The 20,838-nt window shown below is 35.4% G+C and overlaps 1 protein-coding gene and 1 pseudogene across 1 annotated transcript; both read right to left on the bottom strand.

Annotated features, from left to right (window-relative positions):
* Positions 1-234: 234 nt before the first annotated feature.
* On the bottom strand, positions 235-2,366 carry LOC120429232 (uncharacterized; annotated as a pseudogene).
* LOC120429231 (uncharacterized) lies at positions 850-20,458 on the bottom strand. Its single transcript, XM_039594442.1, has 4 exons — positions 20,100-20,458; positions 13,185-15,183; positions 12,737-12,878; positions 850-1,037 (listed from the first exon to the last, which is right to left on the bottom strand). The coding sequence occupies exons 1-4, from the start codon at positions 20,456-20,458 to the stop codon at positions 850-852; spliced, it is 2,688 nt and encodes an 895-aa protein (XP_039450376.1).
* Positions 20,459-20,838: the final 380 nt, after the last annotated feature.

Raw genomic sequence — 20,838 nt, 5'->3', positions numbered from 1 at the left:
CGTGTCCCACTAGAAGCCTTGCATGATGGAATCTTTGACGGCGCCGAGCAGGGTCAACTCAACGTTAGGGCTGGAGTTGCTTTGGGAAAGGTTGAGTGGAAGATCATTCCACGGCGGGGAAGGTGTACTTTGTTTGTCTCCGCCAGGGTTCTTCTAAAGGTATTACTGACCCGGGCGCCGACTCAATGGCAAAGCTCAGATCGTTGCGGAACTCGTGGGAGCATGCACTTTCCATCAGCTCCTCTTCGGCGTCGACAGTCGAGATCGAACCGAATCTGCGGTTCCGCAAACGGCGCAGTGGACATTTTCGAGCCAGTTACATGAATCAGCTTTGGAGCCGGCGGCTTGGTTAACGGTTCGAACGCGTTTGTGGAACTGGCTGTGAAGATGGCCGTCGGTGGCCTGGAAGAAGTAAAAGTAGTCGGAAGTTTCGCAGTGCAGCGTCTGCACGATGTCGCTCTGCAAAAAGTTGATGTCCTGCAGCGGTTGACCGACGTCGGCAGTTAGAGTTGGCTCTGGCGATTCCGTGATCGGTTCGGCTTGCTCGTCCAACGGATCAGCTGGTTCCGACGATGGTTCCGTAATCTTCTTGCTCGCTACCTTCTCCCTACGCTCTTTAAGCTGCTCGAGGGTTTGCTGGACAAAAATGTTCTCCGGCAGTCCATTCCGTCGACGAGTTCTTGCTGTTCGCGATCGATGATGCTGTTAATTCCGGCAGAATCGGCAACGAGCTGGTGAGGATACTTTTGCCTGCCGGCCTTTGCCATCGTACAGCTTAGATGTCGGTGGACCAGTAGCACCACCAGAGCGCAGCAATCTTGAGCCACGGACGTCGAGTGTCGAGTGGATTCACCGCCGATCTTCGACGAGCAGTTGACCTGGACACACACCTCCGGCCGTCGCTGTGAGTTCCATATCGAGCAGGTCAAGCGTCGTCTGCGCCAACTCGTACTCGCCGTGGTGAACTGCTAGACTCGTCCTGTATAACGACCCGTCCTGCGTGTCTTCGTGGATCAACTTGACCAACTCGTGCAGTCCTGCTGAATCGCGCAAGCCTCATGCCCACCTTGCTCTAACCTTTGCTGCCGAGCACCTCGCCACTGTCGTATACTCGTACATTTGCAGAACATCTTCTTAAAACTTTTCCTACAAATAAAATTAAATAAAAATTGGAAAATTAGTGCAACTAACAAAATTCACATTTTCTTTGGTTGTGCTGGAAAGGGGTCCTGAATAGATCGATCTAAATCCGCATGATCTGGTTGTTGGAATCTAGCAAGCTGTGGAGTTGGACCGATCGTAGTTAACTTAATTAGTAAAGACATTTGAATAAAACATTCTGTACATATGATGATATTGTCAAAATATTGCTACGAAACTTACCAAAACGTCCACTCTGTTAAACGCTAAGTCCAAAACTGACACTTTCAAGATCCATCAAAGTCATCGAGCAAAAAGAAGTTCGGTTAAGTGATCTCAAATTTGCTAAATAAAATCAAAACAAACTCATCTCAAAATTGAGATCGATGAACCGAACTTCATTTTGATTGAACGAACTTAAAAATTGAGTTCCCCCAGTAAGCGTGTATGCCACTTACTGGCCAAAAAGATCACATTTAATGCACTTTTGATCATAATTTGTATTTTGCGAGACCACTTCTCATCATTTTGTTGGCACACACAGTGACACACACGAGAATCCCTCAAACGCTTAATGAATATCGCCAAAATTAACTTTTCACTTTCGCTTACTTTTTCACGGCGCTTAAGATATGAAATTGCTTCCAACTACCGGCAACATGTTCTTTTGACCGTTACTTAGTCACTCACTTGAAGAATAATCCCGAAAAATGTAATAAATTAGCAAGCGCCATAAAAAAAACAAACGCGCCAAGTCGTTTGACGTTTCAATTTTCACTTTGCATTCCAAACGAAGGCTGAAGAAAACCGAGCGAGAGACGAAGGCAAAAAAGAACAAAAGGCTGGCCGTCAACACCACCAGCAGCACAGCCAGCGATGCCAGGAAATTTTCCCTATAAATGCCACTTTTCGTGAGTGTTCGTTTGAACTGTCAGCGCAAATGGCAACACTCGACAGAGTGTTGGAAGAAAAAAGAACTAAGCCGATATTAGAAAAATGGGCGTGGCCCAATGCATTCGCCTCGATTTGAATACCCTTGGGATTTTTTTTTTGTTAAATGCTTGGTAAAGAAATAGAATAACTTTTAGTGAAAGTGAAAATAAACAGAAATGTTCACAAAAACTTGCTCTACTCGTTGGTGTACTTGGTTTTAGTAAAATTCAAGGGAGACTCTAGATTATCCAGCATCATTCAAACACGATCGCTTATTAGGATTAAAATGGGTAGATTTCCCCTAACTGACATTTCACTAGTTTTTTTTAACTTTCCAACGATTGATCAACGATTAATTTGATCAAATCTGTATTCTTTGCGATCAAAAACATCGTTCCAAGTTTTTTTAAACGCTCAAAAAAATTATAACCGGAAAAAACACAAAAGGGTAAATTTTCCAATTATCAATGAATTTTATTTTTATTTCAACCAACAATTTAATTTTTCGTTTTTTTGCTTTAAATATATTTGTTCTTTAAAAAAAAATAGTTTGTTCAAAAAATCTTGAAATGGTTTTATTTTTTTAAATACATCTTTAAAAGTTTTTTTAATTATTTCATAAATTAAAAATTTATTCCGGAGAGATTCAGAACTCGGTAATATCTTTAAATGGTAATCGACATGTTATTATTTTACTTGCAAATATTTTTGATCCATGATTTCCCATCAATCAAAAAATAAGAATTTAAAAAAATGCGGTAAACAATAAATCCAAATACTTGAGACATTTTTCCTCGAATTTTCCTTGAAAAGCGTAAATTAGTTTCATTCATATTTTGTTTGATTTTGTTGAAACATTATAGAACCTTTCCGAGAACCAGAAAAAATATAAGTATTGGTGAGGGTAGTTTAGAAAAATAGTTTCGTTTTAAAAAGCATATTTTTTCAAAATTAAAATATGAATGAAACTCATGCATTTCTGATTTTCAAGGAAAATTCGAGGAAAAATAGCTCAATTATTTGGATTCAGTTTTAACCGCATTTTTTCAATTCTTACTTTTTGATGGATGAGATATCATACATCAAAAATATTTGCACAATTTAAAACAAATCAAACGTCTCGATTAACATTTAAAGATATTTTCGAGTTCTGAATCATTATGGAATATTTTTTTATTTTATGAAATAATTTAAAAACTTTTAAAGATATATTTAAAAAAAATCCATTTTATGATTTTTTTATCAATCTGTTTTTTTTTAAACTATTATTAATGGACTTAAATTCTACAAAAAATATCTTACAGTTATCAGAAGAAAAAAATTCTTAAGACTGAAGAATCTACCTGTCAATATTTGTCAGTATATCAATATTGCCATGACTTGAAAACACTCATAAAAAGAATGGAATCAATTTAGTTTTTTTAAATGGCTCTCCTCAGGTATTGAATGGATTTTCATGCATTTTTGTATTTGTAATTTTATTATTATAAAAAAACTGATATTCAAATGAACAAATAAACATTGTTAATAATAAAAGAAAATAAAACACTTTATTGAAAATTGTTGGTTGAAATAAAAATGATATTCAATGATAATTGAAAAATTTAACCTATTTGTGTTTTTTAAAAGCTTAATAGAAAAATAATTGAAGGTTGTGTTTTTGATTTTCTAAAATTTACTATAATCTTAAACAAAAAAACGAATCCCAACACAAGGATTTTCATATATTCTAGAAGCACGGCAACAATACGAACCAAGATTGCGCAATCTGTATTTTGATGTAGTTGTCGATTACTTTACCTTTTTTGATTTACGGTGCTGTTTTTTTACTAAATTTCATGTGACCTTAAAAAATATCAAAATGGTTTTTGTGACAAGTAGTTGAATGTTTCGTTTATTCATTTTTTTTAGTTGTTTTTTTTTTTCATTGTTTTAATTAAGGATATTTGTTCAAATATCCAACGTTTTTGGCATGGGTGCATTTTTATTGTTTATTATTATATAGAGACTTGCAAATGCGAACCAACAAATAGCCCGCGGGCTGGTCTTATGAATATTGTGGAATCCTGCTCATCCCGAGCAGGGGTAAATAACACGGGAATACCAAATTTTGGTATTACTTGGGCAAATAACAGGAACCAAAATGTGCCCTTGGTTGCCCAGTAATAGATGGTAAAATACCATGAAATCATACCAAAGTCTTGTATGTGGAAGGGCACAACAATACCAAACCATGTTATACCGAGGGTAAAATAATACCACAAAATAAAACCATTTCAATACCAAGTTGAGGACTTCTGTATTTTTGAACATTGCTTAAATACCAAAACTTGGTATTGCCATGGTTTTATTTTTAGGTATTCCCGCGCCCTTGGAAAATCAGATTTTGGTATTCCTGTGGTCTTCCACATACATGATTTTGGTATGATTTCATGGTATTTTACCATCTATTACTGGGCAACCAAGAGCACATTTTACTCGCTTGTATTTGCACAAGTAATACCAACATTTGGTATTTTCATACCATTTTTAAGTGCAGCAGTTGCAGTTAGTGAAAAAACGGAAATGATCCATATGCAACAGCCAAATCTACTCACCTGATGATTCCATGTTGTTCTTAGTGATATTCTTCACCACATCGAATGCATTTGTCATTGACGGCCTGTGCTTGAAGTTCTTGAAGATTCTGAAAAATAACAAGATTGAAAAATAAGTGTTATTAAAATGAAACTGGATTGAAATTCACCAAAATTCAATAATCTGTCGATTGACTCGTTATTCAAAGTATTTGGTTATCCCGACTTAGAGAAATTTCAACGATTTAAAAAAAAATCTTAGTGGGTACATAAAAAAAATGAAAATCATCTTTAACATTTTGGGTTTCAAGTCATTTTAGCGCAAAATTATTTATCTCAAAAAATTTATAAAAAAAATCCCATAGTTTCAGAGGAATTTGATGAAACACTTCAATACCAAAATAATACCAAAATGTGCCATCCCGACTTAAAAATTTTTCCACAATTTCAAGTCATTTCTTTAGGGGGTATATCAAAAATGTTTAAAATCAAGTTTGAAATTTTCTGTTTTCAATGTATGCATTCGCTTTGAGACATGATTTTAGCGCAAAATTAATTATTTTGTCAAAATTGGTCAAAATTTTCCCATAGTTTCAGAGGAATTTGATAAAATACTGTAATACCAAAAGAATACCAAAATGTGGTGTTCGACCATTGACAAATTCTGCAATTTTGTAATATCAAAACAATACCTTAAATTGGTATGATACCACATTTTGCTCTTGCATAATCCTTAAGACAAATTTTAAAGGGTCCAAGAATACCAAAATTTGGTATTGATACCAGAGAAAGGTATTATTACGCATTTTCCTTGTTATTTACCCATGCTCGGGATTTAGGATTCTTCTTATGAAGTTGTTTAGGAAAATGATGAATAAGTTTGCAAAAATATTTAAAAATATGAAATTTAATCAAAAAATGAGCAACTACAATTACATTTTAATACCCAAAAGATTTATTAAACGTTAAAAAATAAAAAATATAAGTGAAAGAAAACTCAAATTTCCTATGTTGAAACATAGATTACAACTATATTCAAAAAGTAAAATTTATTTATTTTAAAATCATAATTCTGTGAACCCCTTCGGATCTGCCTGACAATTTTTTGAAATAAAATTTTCAAACGTGGCCGTTACTGCTCGGTCGAGGGAAAGTTTGATAAAACAATAACATTGAAACAAAAATAATTAACCAATAAACAAAATAAAAATAACCTGACAAATGGCGATATTTTTAAATCTATATTTTTCAAAAAATATCTCGAATCATTTGTATCTTTCTGAAATCAATACTTTCTAACAAGTAGGAGATACAAATTTTAATCATTATTAACAAAAAAATTAAAATCCTAATTAATGTTAATGAGGAAACGAATTCGGATTTTTCGTACTAATTTGAAATTTTCGTTAAATTTCCCATCAAAATTATTACAACACTCAGAGTGGTGATAACTTGTGAAACTTGTTTTCAAATGCAAATTATCCCAATTAAAACGAATTTTAAACTAAATTATTAGCAAAAAAATCGGGATAATTTGACAGTCCGTTAAAAATATTATATCAATAAAATGTAATCTAAATTGCATAACATTTTCAGACGGAGTCCAAAATATTTGCTTGACCTAACATTGCATAGAAATGTCGGGTTTCGAAAGAATGAAATATATATAATCAATTAATTTTCAAGTTAAATTCTACTACCCGAATAACAGAAAAAATTATGATGCAATTATATTCCGTATGATTTTTATGTTTGTTCCTTATCTTTTTTATATTTTATATAATAATTATGAAATGATAAAATTTGGTGCAAAAAAAGTCAAGAATCTAATTAAATACTTTTTTTAAGAATTTTCGATCGGATCGCAGTAGTCGGTGTGATCGGAAGTGAAAATTTTTCGCCGCGTCGCGTTTGTTCAACTTTTGATAGATTTGAGATATTTTTGAGGAAAATCTTTAAAAAATTATGTGTTATAGTTGAATTAGTGATTTTACTTCCAACGATTATAAAAGTTTCAATGCGTAGTGCCATAAAAGTCAAAAGAAGAGACTATGGGGAATTTGCGTGCATTTGCGATCTGTTCGTGTTGGTGCCGTTGCCGTTCGAGAAAAAAATCAATTCGGTGTTGTTGAAAAATCATTGTTAAATGTTAGTGAAGACCATGGCGCTGGGTTAAGCTGCTTGATGGATTTCCAGCGACGAACAACCTTACAGCTGGACACCAGAACTCCGGTGAGAAAGTTCCATTTAGAAACTTGTCAAACAACAACATGGCAACAAAGATTTTTTTCTTCTTTTTTTCAAATTATATCAATGTCATGTTTTCCATGGCATGCTTGACTTTTTGACTCACACAATTTGTGGGTAGAATATCAATTTTAATTTCGACTGTTCATGATTTTTCTTATATATTTTGTCAAAAAAACTTCAAATTAAGAAAAGTAGTAGATCATGGTAAACTTGTGGTAAACATAATTTTTATAATAGTTTAAAAAAAATCCTGGTATTTTTTTCGTTAAGGAAATAACAAACTTTTCCTGCTATTTTCGTCTTTCATAATTTCTACGAGTCCAGAATGTTAGTTTAGTTTCATATCTTTTTCAGTTCAAAGCCAGCAGTGAGGACCCGTAGTTAATTGTTTTGTTTGCTGATATATAATTGTACATGACGAGCTCCATAATTTTTCTTAAAAAATTATTTACAGCTTCAACTTATTTATTATATATTCTAACATTCATACATATTAATTAATGTCAAACAATTATTTCAGCGCTGCTCCTAGCCTCATGAATATGTTTTATTTACATTTGAAGTTTACTAAGTTTTAGTTAGATTTCAATACTTCTTGCTTATAAATTATAATGCAAGCTTACGGCATTTTGAAAAATATTACCTAGATCCTCAACTAAACTTAATTTTTCAAATTTTGAGTCCAGTTTGTTAGCTTAATACTTTTTTTCAGTTTTTCTGGTATTTAAAATATGTTTTGTACATTCATAAACTTTAGTTTGATGAAGAATTTATTATTTTTAACTAATTCAAAAACATTCTAAGCAGTTTTCGGATCCATCTGGTGTCATCATTTAATGGATATTCTAAAGATCTTTGTTTGGTTACATGTATAATTTATAACATTGAATTTCAGGCCCAAGATTGGAACCATCTGGATGAATCCAATTTTTTTGTTTTTCTTTTGTTATCTTCCAATTTTGGCATCAACAATATTTTTTTATTGTAATTTTACAAAATTAAACTAATAGTTTAAACGAATTGTGCTTTTTTTTTATTTGCCAATAGTAACGTATTGTGTTCATTTATTCAGTCGTTCTAATTTTCTTAACAATAAATTACTATTATTGCTGTCAAAATCGGTACATATTATTGAAACTATGCCTTGACAGCTGTTTCGAAGCTTTTGTTCTCTAGACTCCACAATTCCATCTGAAAGTTTTTTGTTTTCGGCCGTGGCACATTTTTTTTGTTTGCACTGATATTTTGGTTTTTTTATTCAAATTTATGATACTCAAAAATAAATAAATTTTAATTTGCATTTATTAGTATTATTATTCCATGTTTTACTAAATTTATCACAATTGCACTATTTTTTTTATTTCCTTGAGTTTTATAAATTTTAACTGCTAAAATGAATTCTGGCAAAATTATGTAAAAATGAAATGTAGAATGAGAAGGATTCGATCGTTTTATTGCGGTGTAATGCTATAGAAATAATTTAATTATTATGAGTATTATTATGTTGAATAACATTGATTTTTCCAACATCTTTGTATTTTCCGAATAAAAGAATAGAAGCTTCGAAACAACTTGTTGAGTTTTTTAGTATTGTGATATTTGTTTGATTTATTCTCATAATACATTGATATCTCTTATAATTATTAACATTGATTATACATTTTTTAACCATATATGATTATATTTCAAACGCCTAACCCCCCAAAAAAAAAATACTAACCCCTCTCAAAAAATATCCCAGGGCCTTCATATATTTTATGGACTGGATGAGGGAGTCGTGGATCGCCTGGCCCAAGTCACATGAATGTCATTGTTTATTTAATCATACCATAACAAATGGTTGGATAGAGAATGATAAGCTTTTAAGGTCCTTAAGATATAAGTCGGTTACTAACCAAACCGTCTCAGTTGAAACATACTGTGGTCATGGCCAAGTCCTGCCAAGACGGGGGTACTAATACATACATACATACATACATACATACATACATACAAATACACTTTTTAAGAATTTTCAACTTTAAATCTGGAGTTGTTTTTTTTTAAATGTCCAATAAACCAAAACTCTAGTTTTTGCTTTTTGGGTGTTTTTTAATACCCCTGACTCGAGTCGGTTTTAAGAACACCCAAAAAGCAAAAACTGAAAATTTGATTTATTGGGCCTTTAAAAAAAACCCAGAAATATTATTTGTCAATTTAATTAAAAAGAAAACAATGGTAATCTTTAGATCGTTTTGTTTATCTCATTATTGCCTATAAAGATTCAGCTGGAACATTTATTTATTGAAAAAGCGTTTTTTTTTTCTTCCAGTCAGATCGTTAAGATTTAGAAAATAATATTTGGATCATGTTCCACAATAAAACACTGAAATTAGAAAAATACCATAATTTGCATTGTTTGGCAAAAAATAAATATCTCTGATGTAATTTTTGATTGAATTTATTTTTTAGATTTTGTTGTGATGAAAGTTCGCAAGCGAAGAAGATTTTTTGGCGATTACTCCATCCCTAATTGTCATTGAAATAATTTGCCGTTTTCTGCACCCTTTTATAAGCTTCCAATTTTGATAGCAAACAGTTGTTTTTTAATTTTCCAATTTAAAGTGACTTTTTTTGAAATTTTTGCTTCCAATTGGAACTTTGCCGAAAAAATCAAAAATAAACCTACATTCCGAGAAAATTTAAAAAAAATCAAACTCAAGAGTGGTTTGTCACAAGAACATTTTTAGAGAAAACCTTTTCCATTTAACTCTTTTTATAAGCTTGTACATTAATAATATAGGGGTGACACCCCTTACATATTACTATCTTTATCAAAATTTCTTTATTTGATGATCGGGTGTCACCCCTGAATACTTAATTTTTGAAGTCTTCAGGATATGTCTGATATAAACATGCAGTTTTACTAACTGTTAATACTTAACTTCATAATTACTATGTAAACATATTCTTAAACATGAGTGTTACTTTTGGGTGTCACCCCCATCTAAAATCAATGTTTCAGAAAATTTAAATTGTATATTTTGTTTAACGAGACACATCAGCCGGAAACCCGTCCCCGAAATTTTTTTTTCTAAAACTGGTATATCTCGAAAACTACAAAACATATCGATATGGTTTTTGATTTAGCCCCTAGAGTATTAATTTCTGAACACTTTGCAACTGAGCTGAACTATTTTTACAATACCATTGTTTCAATGTTGGGTACGAGAGTTCAATGTTGCATGCTGTTTTTGCACTCTACATATTATTTTTTGGTCGTGTAACCCCAACAGGGCAAAAACCACTTTGCCAGTCCAAAAAAGGAAGTTGGTACGCGCTTTGCAAGACAATTATCTATTCATTGAATATAAATTTGTATTGATCTGAGTTTTCGTTTTTTTATAGTAAATATTCTACAAAAAAATATTTTTATCCAACCCAAATCATGCAACAGGCACGCGACAGGCAATTTTGTTGCGTACAACAAAAGTGGCAACAGCGCGCCATGCTAGCCTGCTGCTCAGCACTCGGCCAGCACGCGGCACATAGCGAGAACAAAGGAGCCAAATAGGGCCGACTTCATATTTTTGTACGCTTTTAGGATAATAAATATTGGACGACTAATATCTTTCAACATAATTTTTCACTGAAATAATGCCAACAGTAAATTATGCAATAATATTTTACATTCTAATAAAATTTATTGATGTTCCACAGCGAGATGGAAGCGCAAAATTCGTACCCGGCTCAGCATTTTCATTTTGCAACCTCAAGATGAAAAGTGAATGAAATTTTATGTAATAATAATGTTATATGAAGCTTCAAATAACACAGGTGATTTGAAAAAGTAAACAGTATTCATTCAATAAAACATTATGATAATTTTGGTGGACTATTGACCCTATTTCTTCTCTGCTAACTTGCTGGCCCGGCTGGCCTCGGTGTGTGATTGTGTGTGCGTGTGTGGAGGCTTGTTTTGTTGCAATCAAAGGCATGGTTTTGAAGTTATTCTGGCATTCACGTCGTTATCGACTGCTAAAGAGAATGATCAAATAAGATACTTTTTACAAAATTACAAATAATACAAATAATACAAATAATACAAATAATACAAATAATACAAATAATACAAATAATACAAATAATACAAATAATACAAATAATACAAATAATACAAATAATACAAATAATACAAATAATACAAATAATACAAATAATACAAATAATACAAATAATACAAATAATACAAATAATACAAATAATACAAATAATACAAATAATACAAATAATACAAATAATACAAATAATACAAATAATACAAATAATACAAATAATACAAATAATACAAATAATACAAATAATACAAATAATACAAATAATACAAATAATACAAATAATACAAATAATACAAATAATACAAATAATACAAATAATACAAATAATACAAATAATACAAATAATACAAATAATACAAATAATACAAATAATACAAATAATACAAATAATACAAATAATACAAATAATACAAATAATACAAATAATACAAATAATACAAATAATACAAATAATACAAATAATACAAATAATACAAATAATACAAATAATAAAAATAATACAAATAATACAAATAATACAAATAATACAAATAATACAAATAATACAAATAATACAAATAATACAAATAATACAAATAATACAAATAATACAAATAATACAAATAATACAAATAATACAAATAATACAAATAATACAAATAATACAAATAATACAAATAATACAAATAATACAAATAATACAAATAATACAAATAATACAAATAATACAAATAATACAAATAATACAAATAATACAAATAATACAAATAATACAAATAATACAAATAATACAAATAATACAAATAATACAAATCATACAAATCATACAAATAATACAAATAATACAAATAATACAAATAATACAAATAATACAAATAGTACAAATAATACAAATAATACAAATAATACAAATAATACAAATAATACAAATAATACAAATAATACAAATAATACAAATAATACAAATAATACAAATAATACAAATAATACAAATAATACAAATAATACAAATAATACAAATAATACAAATAATACAAATAATACAAATAATACAAATAGTACAAATAATACAAATAATACAAATAATACAAATAATACAAATAATACAAATAATACAAATAATACAAATAATACAAATAATACAAATAATACAAATAATACAAATAATACAAATAATACAAATAATACAAATAATACAAATAATACAAATAATACAAATAATACAAATAATACAAATAATACAAATAATACAAATAATACAAATAATACAAATAATACAAATAATACAAATAATACAAATCACACAAATAATACAAATAATACAAATTTGTATGATTGTGTTTTTGTATTTTTGTATTTTTGTATTTTTGCATTTTTGTATTTTTGTATTTTTGTATTTTTGTATTTTTGTATTTTTGTATTTTTGTATTTTTGTATTTTTGTTAATTTGCACTCGAACTGTTCGGTCGTTTATTCCCCTAAACCCGCCACGTTTTACTTGCTGTCCGTGTTGGACTAATTCCCCGAAAAGTCGCTTTCCCCCGTAAAAAGTGCTCCAGCAGTGATATAATCACCTGGCCCCACAGTGCTCGCCCGAAACTGCTTCAGAGTTCTTTCCTGGTCCGCGCACTGTCCGCCCGGTTGCGAATTTTCCCCGCAGTGTCGCCACGCTGAATTGCCCGGATTATCCGGCGTGTGTTCCCCCCCGAAACGATCCCCAGCTGTGAAAAACGGCCCGTGTGCTGCCACGAATCCCCGCACCCGCAGATGGGGGACACTGCGGGTGCGGGGATTTGGGGCAGCTCACTGGCCGGTACGGGGTAGTTTTCCACCGCTGGGGATCTTTTTCGGGGGGGAACACGCCGGGCACACCGGGCAATTCGCACAGCACACGACGGCCACTCTTGGGGGACGTAAGCGAACAAATCGCACTGGGCGAGCTGGGTGCAGCACGGGATCGAGTGCGGGCACTTCCGCGACCGAGTGATGTTATCACGAGCGGGCGGACAACTTTCGGGGGAGCGGTGTCCAATCGGACGACTTAAAACGCGGCGCACTTTTGGGGGAACAAACTCGACCGTTCTGTGCGAGTGTAAAACTTTTACAAAAATACAAAAATACAAAAATACAAAAATACAAAAATACAAAAATACAAAAATACAAAAATACAAAAATACCAAAATACAAAAATACAAAAATACAAAAATACCACGGGTCCGACTAGAAGCGCATCGTTGAGGGAGTGTCCCGCGCTGGTCTTGGCGGAACCGTCGAACACAACGCGCACTTTAGTCGTCGAGCTCTGTTCCTTGATCACGGGATGGTGGGGCAAATAGCACGCGCGGGAACTTTCGTCTTCGGCGTCGTCGGGAACAGCGTGCATGTGGCCCAGGGTCAGGTACTCCTGCATGAACTCGTGGTACTGCGGCTTGAGCTCGGGTTGGTTTTCCAGCTTCTGCTCCAGCCACCGGAATCTGCGAACAGCGTTCGTTTTCGACGCGCCGATCATCTGCTGGAACTCGGGGTGCTTCGGCAGCTTGACCACGTACCGTCCGCTCTCGTCGCGCGCAACCGTCTCCTTGAAGTAGGCTTCGCATTTGTGCTCGTCGACCGAGTAGTTAGAACTGCCGACCTCTTCGAGAGCCCAGAATCGCTCCAGCATCTTGTCCACGGATTCGACTGTCACCACATGACAAGCCACCGTAGGTTGCTGCTCCGCTTCGTCGCCGACCTCAACTGAGCCCGTCGCAATCCATCCGAACACGGACTCGACAAGCAGGGGGACGGGGCCAGCCAGACGGATCCGGCCTTCAAGCAGGAACGAGTAGAAGTGAGCAGCTCCGATGATCATGTCGACCTTGCGGGACACGTTGAACTCCGGGTCGGCAAGTGCTAGATGCTCAGGAATCTTCCACTGGGCGATCGGGATGGTAACGGGCGGGGTCTCACAGGTCACCTTGCGCAGCACGAGGAAGTCAAGAGTCTCCGCGAAACGGCTGACACGGGATCTGACCTCTGTGCTGACCTTGTGCTTGGCGTTCGTGATCGCGCTGTCAACACCAGAGATGGGGACGTTCGCAACCTTGCGAAACAGATGGAGTTGCTGGCACAGGTGTTCACTCATCACGTTGGGTTGAGATCCGGTATCCAGCAGGGCACGAGCGAGGTGTTCTTTGCCGTAGCTGTCCAAAACGGCGAGCACCACCGTCGACAGCAGCACGCTGGCGTTGCGCGACTTCGTAGCGGCGTTCACGGGAGCGGGGTTCATTGCGGGGGTGGCTACGATGGGGTTCGTGTCCTGTGATCCGGGGCCGGGATGGATCATCGAGTGGTGGCGCTTGTTGCAGTGCTTGCAGTGGTACTTCGAGCGACAGTTCCGGGCAAAGTGGTCGCTTCGGAAGCAGTTACTGCAGAGCCTCTTGTCCGTGATCACCCTCATGCGCTCCGAAACGTTCATGCCGTTGAACGCAGCGCAGTCCATTATCGAGTGCTTCTGTTTGTCGCAGGCGGGGCACAGCGGGAAAGTCTTGGGCGGGATTTCTACTGCGGCGTTCGAGTTGACGCGGGTCTGGAACGGCTTCTTGGGCGCGGGATTGTGGCTTCCGGACTTCGGCGCGACCTGCTGTGGGCGGTTGATCTGGATCGTCTCCCGAACGCGTGCTCGCCTCTGCAGGAACTCGATCATCGCGCTGAAAGTTGACCTCTCCTCCTTCTGGCCGATCGATTCCTCCCACGCACTCAGCGAAGCGTCGTCCAACTTGTCCTCCAGCAGCTCGATCAGAATCGAGCTCATCTGCTCAATCGGTTCTCCAAGCTGCTTTAAGGTCTGCGTGTGGCACTGGAAATCGTCGACAATCCGGTGCAGCGCTTCGACGGAGTCGTTGGGGATCTTGGGGTACTTCAACAGCGTACGGATGTGCTTCTTCCGCAGGAGATTCTTGTCGTTGTAGTACTTGGTGAGGGTCTCCCAAGCGATGGCGTAGCCCTGAGCGGAGATTTCCAGGTTTGCGACCTTGCCAGCAGCTTCTCCGAAAAGTGACGACCGGAGGTAGTGGAACTTCTGCACGCACGAGATCTCACTCGACGAGTGGATCAGGGAGAGGAACGTGTCGTGGAACGTGAGCCACTTGCTGTAGTCGCCGTCGAACTCCGGGAGCGTGATTGTCGGGAGCTTCACGTTCGACAGGCTAGACAGCAGCGCAGGGCGACTAGTTTCAGGGATGGGCGCGGGGGGTCTTGGTTCCTCAGGGGGCAGCTTCTCGAGCAAGTGTATTTTTGTATTTTTGTATTTTTGTATTTTTGTATTTTTGTATTTTTGTATTTTTGTATTTTTGTATTTTTGTATTTTTGTATTTTTGTATTTTTGTATTTTTGTATTTTTGTATTTTTGTATTTTTGTATTTTTGTATTTTTGTATTTTTGTATTTTTGTATTTTTGTATTTTTGTATTTTTGTATTTTTGTATTTTTGTATTTTTGTATTTTTGTATTTTTGTATTTTTGTATTTTTGTATTTTTGTATTTTTGTATTTTTGTATTTTTGTATTTTTGTATTTTTGTATTTTTGTATTTTTGTATTTTTGTATTTTTGTATTTTTGTATTTTTGTATTTTTGTATTTTTGTATTTTTGTATTTTTTTTTTTGTATTTTTGTATTTTTGTATTTTTGTATTTTTGTATTTTTGTATTTTTGTATTTTTGTATTTTTGTATTTTTGTATTTTTGTATTTTTGTATTTTTGTATTTTTGTATTTTTGTATTTTTGTATTTTTGTATTTTTGTATTTTTGTATTTTTGTATTTTTGTATTTTTGTATTTTTGTATTTTTGTATTTTTGTATTTTTGTATTTTTGTATTTTTGTATTTTTGTATTTTTGTATTTTTGTATTTTTGTATTTTTGTATTTTTGTATTTTTGTATTTTTGTATTTTTGTATTTTTGTATTTTTGTATTTTTGTATTTTTGTATTTTTGTATTTTTGTATTTTTGTATTTTTGTATTTTTGTATTTTTGTATTTTTGTATTTTTGTATTTTTGTATTTTTGTATTTTTGTATTTTTGTATTTTTGTATTTTTGTATTTTTGTATTTTTGTATTTTTGTATTTTTGTATTTTTGTATTTTTGTATTTTTGTATTTTTGTATTTTTGTATTTTTGTATTTTTGTATTTTTGTATTTTTGTATTTTTGTATTTTTGTATTTTTGTATTTTTGTATATTTGTATTTTTGTATTTTTGTATTTTTTTATTTTTGTATTTTTGTATTTTTGTATTTTTGAATTTTGGTATTTTTGTATTCTTGTATTTTTGTATTTTTGCTGCTGAACTAAAAAATAAAAACATTACTGAAACGTTATTTTTTATGATTCGATGGTTCGAAGCATTTGAAAACTCTTCGACTATCTACTTAGAACTACAACACAATATTGGAACAATCTATCAACTTTCACGACACTTCCCCTAACGTCCAAAGTCATCTTTCCATAAGTCAGTCACGTGAGTAGCTAGACACGTGGTTGAGTCGTCACGTGAGCAATCACAAGAAAATTTCTTACGTGAACAACTCCGTTACCAGTCACGTGGACAGTCACTGGTTGCCGAAAAACCCTAAAATCATGCATTCTATTAGGTTTTACGCCGACTCGATTTGGAGGTTAGAAAGGAGTGCACTGTTTACATGGACTTAGCACAGTTCGATGCGGTCGTCGATTTTGTTCGGGGAAATTCGTCGACAATCGACGAAGACCATGTAAACAGTGCACACGAGCTGTCAAATGACGTCACGGTGTAAAACCTAATTGAAACAAAATTAGAAACAATTCAACTACTAAGACAGGATGCGTATAGAAATAGCCATGCGCGAGAGTATGTTAGTTTGTTTACACACGAGAACCACGTGCTTGAAGTTTCAGCCAATCACAATGGATCAAATTCAAAACAATACTCCTGGCGAGCCTCTGCTGCTGGAATAGGGTCAAGTACTCGATCGGTCACTGACATAAAAAAGTAAACTAGAATATAGAATTTGTATTATTTTGAAGTGTGCTCTAACAATTGAAAATATATTTTGCATTTTTCTATTCATTTTTTTTTTGACTTGTGCTTGAGAAGGAAAAATTGCTCAGCAAAAGAGATGATAATGGGCTTTGGTCTTTTTGAGACATCTCTAAATTTTATTAGCATACGATACATTATTGCGCAATGTATTTTCAATATGTTAGTAAAATGTTGATGAAAAAATAACAACTTTCTAACATTTATTTTCATAATAGAGAACACAAATGTGAAGTATACCCTATAACGCTCCTTTGTCCTCGCTTTGTGCTGGCCGTGTGCAGCAGCAGCAGCCAAGAATGGTGCGCTGTTGCCATTTTTGCGCTGCGCAACTGAATTGCTTGTTGCACTTGTGTTGCATTATTTCAGAATATTCAAAAAAATATTGTAAAATCACGAATTATTACATAAAATGTGTCCTAAACCAATAAAGGATGAAAGGTATTTCAATCAACCATCTTCAAATCACTCCACAGAACAATCCAACCACCTCAAAACGTTGCACGACATTTCTGCGTAATGTCGCATGCAACATTTTTTGAAGAAGAAGAGAACAACTTCCCCGGCTGATGTGAGCCCTTAAGAAAGATGATATATATTAGTTAGATACTTGATGATTTGTTGTTAACATAATTTAGGTCAATTATTTTTTTTTCTTCGTCCGAGTCAGGAGTCACCCCATCAGCTCCGGTGTCACCCCAAGTTAGATCATCCGAATTATCTTGATCAGAACAGTATAGCTCTTGTTCCTTGCGAGTGTCCTATTTTCTTACCTCCACGTTGGCTTGGTTTTCATGATGACCTAGCTGGTGGCCTGTGGAAACGGATCGTAAACCTTTGACCACCGCGGGTCAGAGTCGAGACGGCTAAAAGAAAGGGGCGCGTGGGAATGTGGGGAAATGTGGGAAAGGGAAGTAATTTGTGATTGTAGACGGTATTGTTTTGATTCACAGTATGTTGAGTCAACTGCTGTGGATGTACCTGAAACATCGCACAACGGGGTTTCTCTTCTCTTCATTCTCAGCTACCACCTATCTCCTATTTTTATTTGCTCTTCTGATTCCCAATTCTTCACTGATTCTTCTATTTAATATCCATCATTTGATTTTGATTTTACTAACTTTTGATTCTCTTATCTCTCAAAGCTTTTCCACTCTTTTTTACCAATTGAGACTGCTGTAACAAACTGTTTTTTTTTTTCCTTAAAAATATACTTTTCCTTAATGTACTAGTAATATCAAGTCTATTTATCATTCGCCTAATCTTTTTTGATTTTTTTTTGCGAATTTATTTATTTGAATAATTCTTTATCTGTCCTATAAATTATCATTATTATAATCTAAGCTTGTTTTGATCTCTATTTAATAACTATTGTCTAATTTTACATCTAATACATCTAGCTTCTCATTTTTATTCTTTAAAATACGATCATCATTCTCTTACAATTGATACTTGATTTTTATAAAATAAATTCTCTTTTACTGTCTATTGTTTTCAATCTTCACCCTTTTTTCAAACAAGTGAGGTTTGAGCCCTTACTCAATATATGGAATGGTTAAAGGATTAACACAAATATTACTATTGTATTTTTGGTAAACTTTTATAACATGCTTAGGACCAAAAATTGTAACAAAGGTGTAAGAGCAGTGCGTGTTCGTCGGGAACCTGGTGCATAAGATCGGTCAAGGCCCGTTCTTACACTGAAAATTGCGAATTGCGATTCTAATTAGATTCCGTTTCAGAATTCGGATTGATTTGACTGGGAGATTCTATGACAAATTCCGGAATTCCATTTCCCGGAATGGACGTTTTCCGGAATGGACATTATCCGGAATGGACGTTTTCCGGAATGGACGTTATCCGGAATGGACATTATCCGGAATGGACGTTATCCGGAATGAAATTTCCCGGAATGGACGTTTCCCGGAATGGACATTTCCCGGAATGGACATTTCCCGGAAAATGATTTTTTTTATATTACACGATATGAGAATGAATGGAATCTTGCCTGCTCGCTCACTTGTGGTTAAGACGAGGGGTGAGACACATGCCCTAATTAATTAAGATTATCGCCTAGTTGATTAGAAATTTTAGTTTGTTGATTAGTATTTACGCTAATCAATTAGCACATTCCCACCTATTTATTTACCTTGGTTTGTCGCGCAAACGTCAAACAAATCAAAGCAAAACAAAAAATATTTGCGTGCGGCCGTATGGATAATGGAAATTAATCTGAAATTTATCAAATTTGTCTGGAAACCAGCGACTTAAAGACCAAACTAATCATTATGCCGATGGAGAAGCTGCTGAGGATAGAAATAAGTAGGTCGGCGTCCTACAGTGCTCGGGGTAAATCGTTTTAGAAGGCTGAGGAAGTGGACAGCGTTGCGGATTTTCCCCGGGACGATTTTTTTAGGATTTTCATCGAAAAGGCCGGGTTGGTCAATAACAGCTCGGAAGTCTTGGCATTTTTCGCAAACGGATAGCGCAGGAAAGTCTACAGAAGGCTATACGGAAACGAACGGATTTGTCGGAAGTGGCGCCTCGTCATCCTTCTGGACGGAACACTCCACGGTTCTGGGCGATAAGAATCTAAGAAGAGCTGTGACAGTTAGACCATAGTCTAATTATTAGTCTATGGTTAGACCGGTATCATCAGAAGGTGACTAATCATCGGGGTTGTAACCTTGTAGCCAGAGATAAACAACAAAAGGACCGTTTTTTTTATTACCGTGAATAATTAATAAAAATGAAAACTAATAATTTTGTAAAAAGCGAAACTGCCCAGTGCCGAACAATCAATAGCGTTCGAGTCATGCGTAAATTCCTACAAATTTCCAATCATAAACTGTTGCCGGGGCGGGTGCGATGAATGGCCTACGCTTTCAGTTTCCTATTGCGATTGGTCACATCCTGACTGAACTTTTGCGTTGATCCGAAAGGTTTCAGCTGGATGAATTAGTTCGCGGAGATGACCTTGATGTTGGAGGACGTCATCAGGGTCGGGGAGAGCAGGGCGGGTTGCTGAGTTGACTCGCACTTGATCATTGATAAAACGATGGGCAAACTTGCCAACCGGACACGATTTGGGAACCGGATGAGGAGCGATTCTCCAAGCCGCTGATTCCGGTGCCGCTACAGGAGATCTGGAAGTTGGTGACTGGAGATGCCTTCTTCTTAACTTCTGGAAACTTGTCCGCGTCCGGCAGAATGCTCATGATGCCCACATCCAGTATCTTTTGGCTTTGCTGAAGGAGCAACTTTTCGGCGCGGGGTTGTTTTGGGACTTTTGTCCCGCGCTTGGCGGGTTGTTTGTGATTCGAGCCGCTTTGGCCGGTTCCCCGTCCACGGTGCCGGCAGACTAGCTCATGCGGTGCATTCGGTTCGCGGCAATTGGTGGTGAGACCGTGGCCGCCGTGGGGTGTTCGCATGAGCCGCCGGTCGTGGCCAGGTTGCTGCTGTTGTTCGAAAGCAACAGGTTGGATTTCGGCTGTCCCGTCGGGTTGGGGCGGACATTTGGCAAATCACGGACAGAACCGGCGCCATCTGCATTGATTGCTTGTTCATGTTATCATAATCGGAACCACCGAATCCATCGAGACAAACAGTGAGTACCATTTCTGCAGTCGACTGCTCGGCGAGTCCAGATTCGGCTCGGAAAGAACCGCGACGATGTACGGCTGACAGGGTAACTTCCTATTCTTGTGCGCCACCACCGGCTCTTTCCTTGCCTTCAAGAATCTGCATGTTATCTTTGATCAATTGTCGCAGATTGTGCAGGAACTAAACCAGCCTCGATTTCGACGACAGA

Source organism: Culex pipiens, chromosome 1 (assembly GCF_016801865.2).
Source record: "Culex pipiens pallens isolate TS chromosome 1, TS_CPP_V2, whole genome shotgun sequence".
Lineage (NCBI taxonomy): Eukaryota > Metazoa > Arthropoda > Insecta > Diptera > Culicidae > Culex > Culex pipiens.
The sequence above is the reverse complement of the archived record's forward strand: the minus strand, read 5'-3'. Positions and strand labels throughout refer to the sequence as shown.

What these genes read in the sequence shown, in the direction of transcription:
- LOC120429231 (XM_039594442.1), bottom strand. Translation starts at nt 20,458, where the DNA reads ATGCGAACACCCCACGGCGGCCACGGTCTCACCACCAATTGCCGCGAA. An exon ending in TCCCAAATCGTGTCCGGTTG is followed by an intron (nt 15,184 to 20,099) that starts GCAAGTTTGCCC and finishes CCCTGAAACTAG; the next exon opens with TCGCCCTGCGCTGCTGTCTA. An exon ending in GCAGTGTCCCCCATCTGCGG is followed by an intron (nt 1,038 to 12,736) that starts GTGCGGGGATTC and finishes GCGATTCAGCAG; the next exon opens with GACTGCACGAGTTGGTCAAG.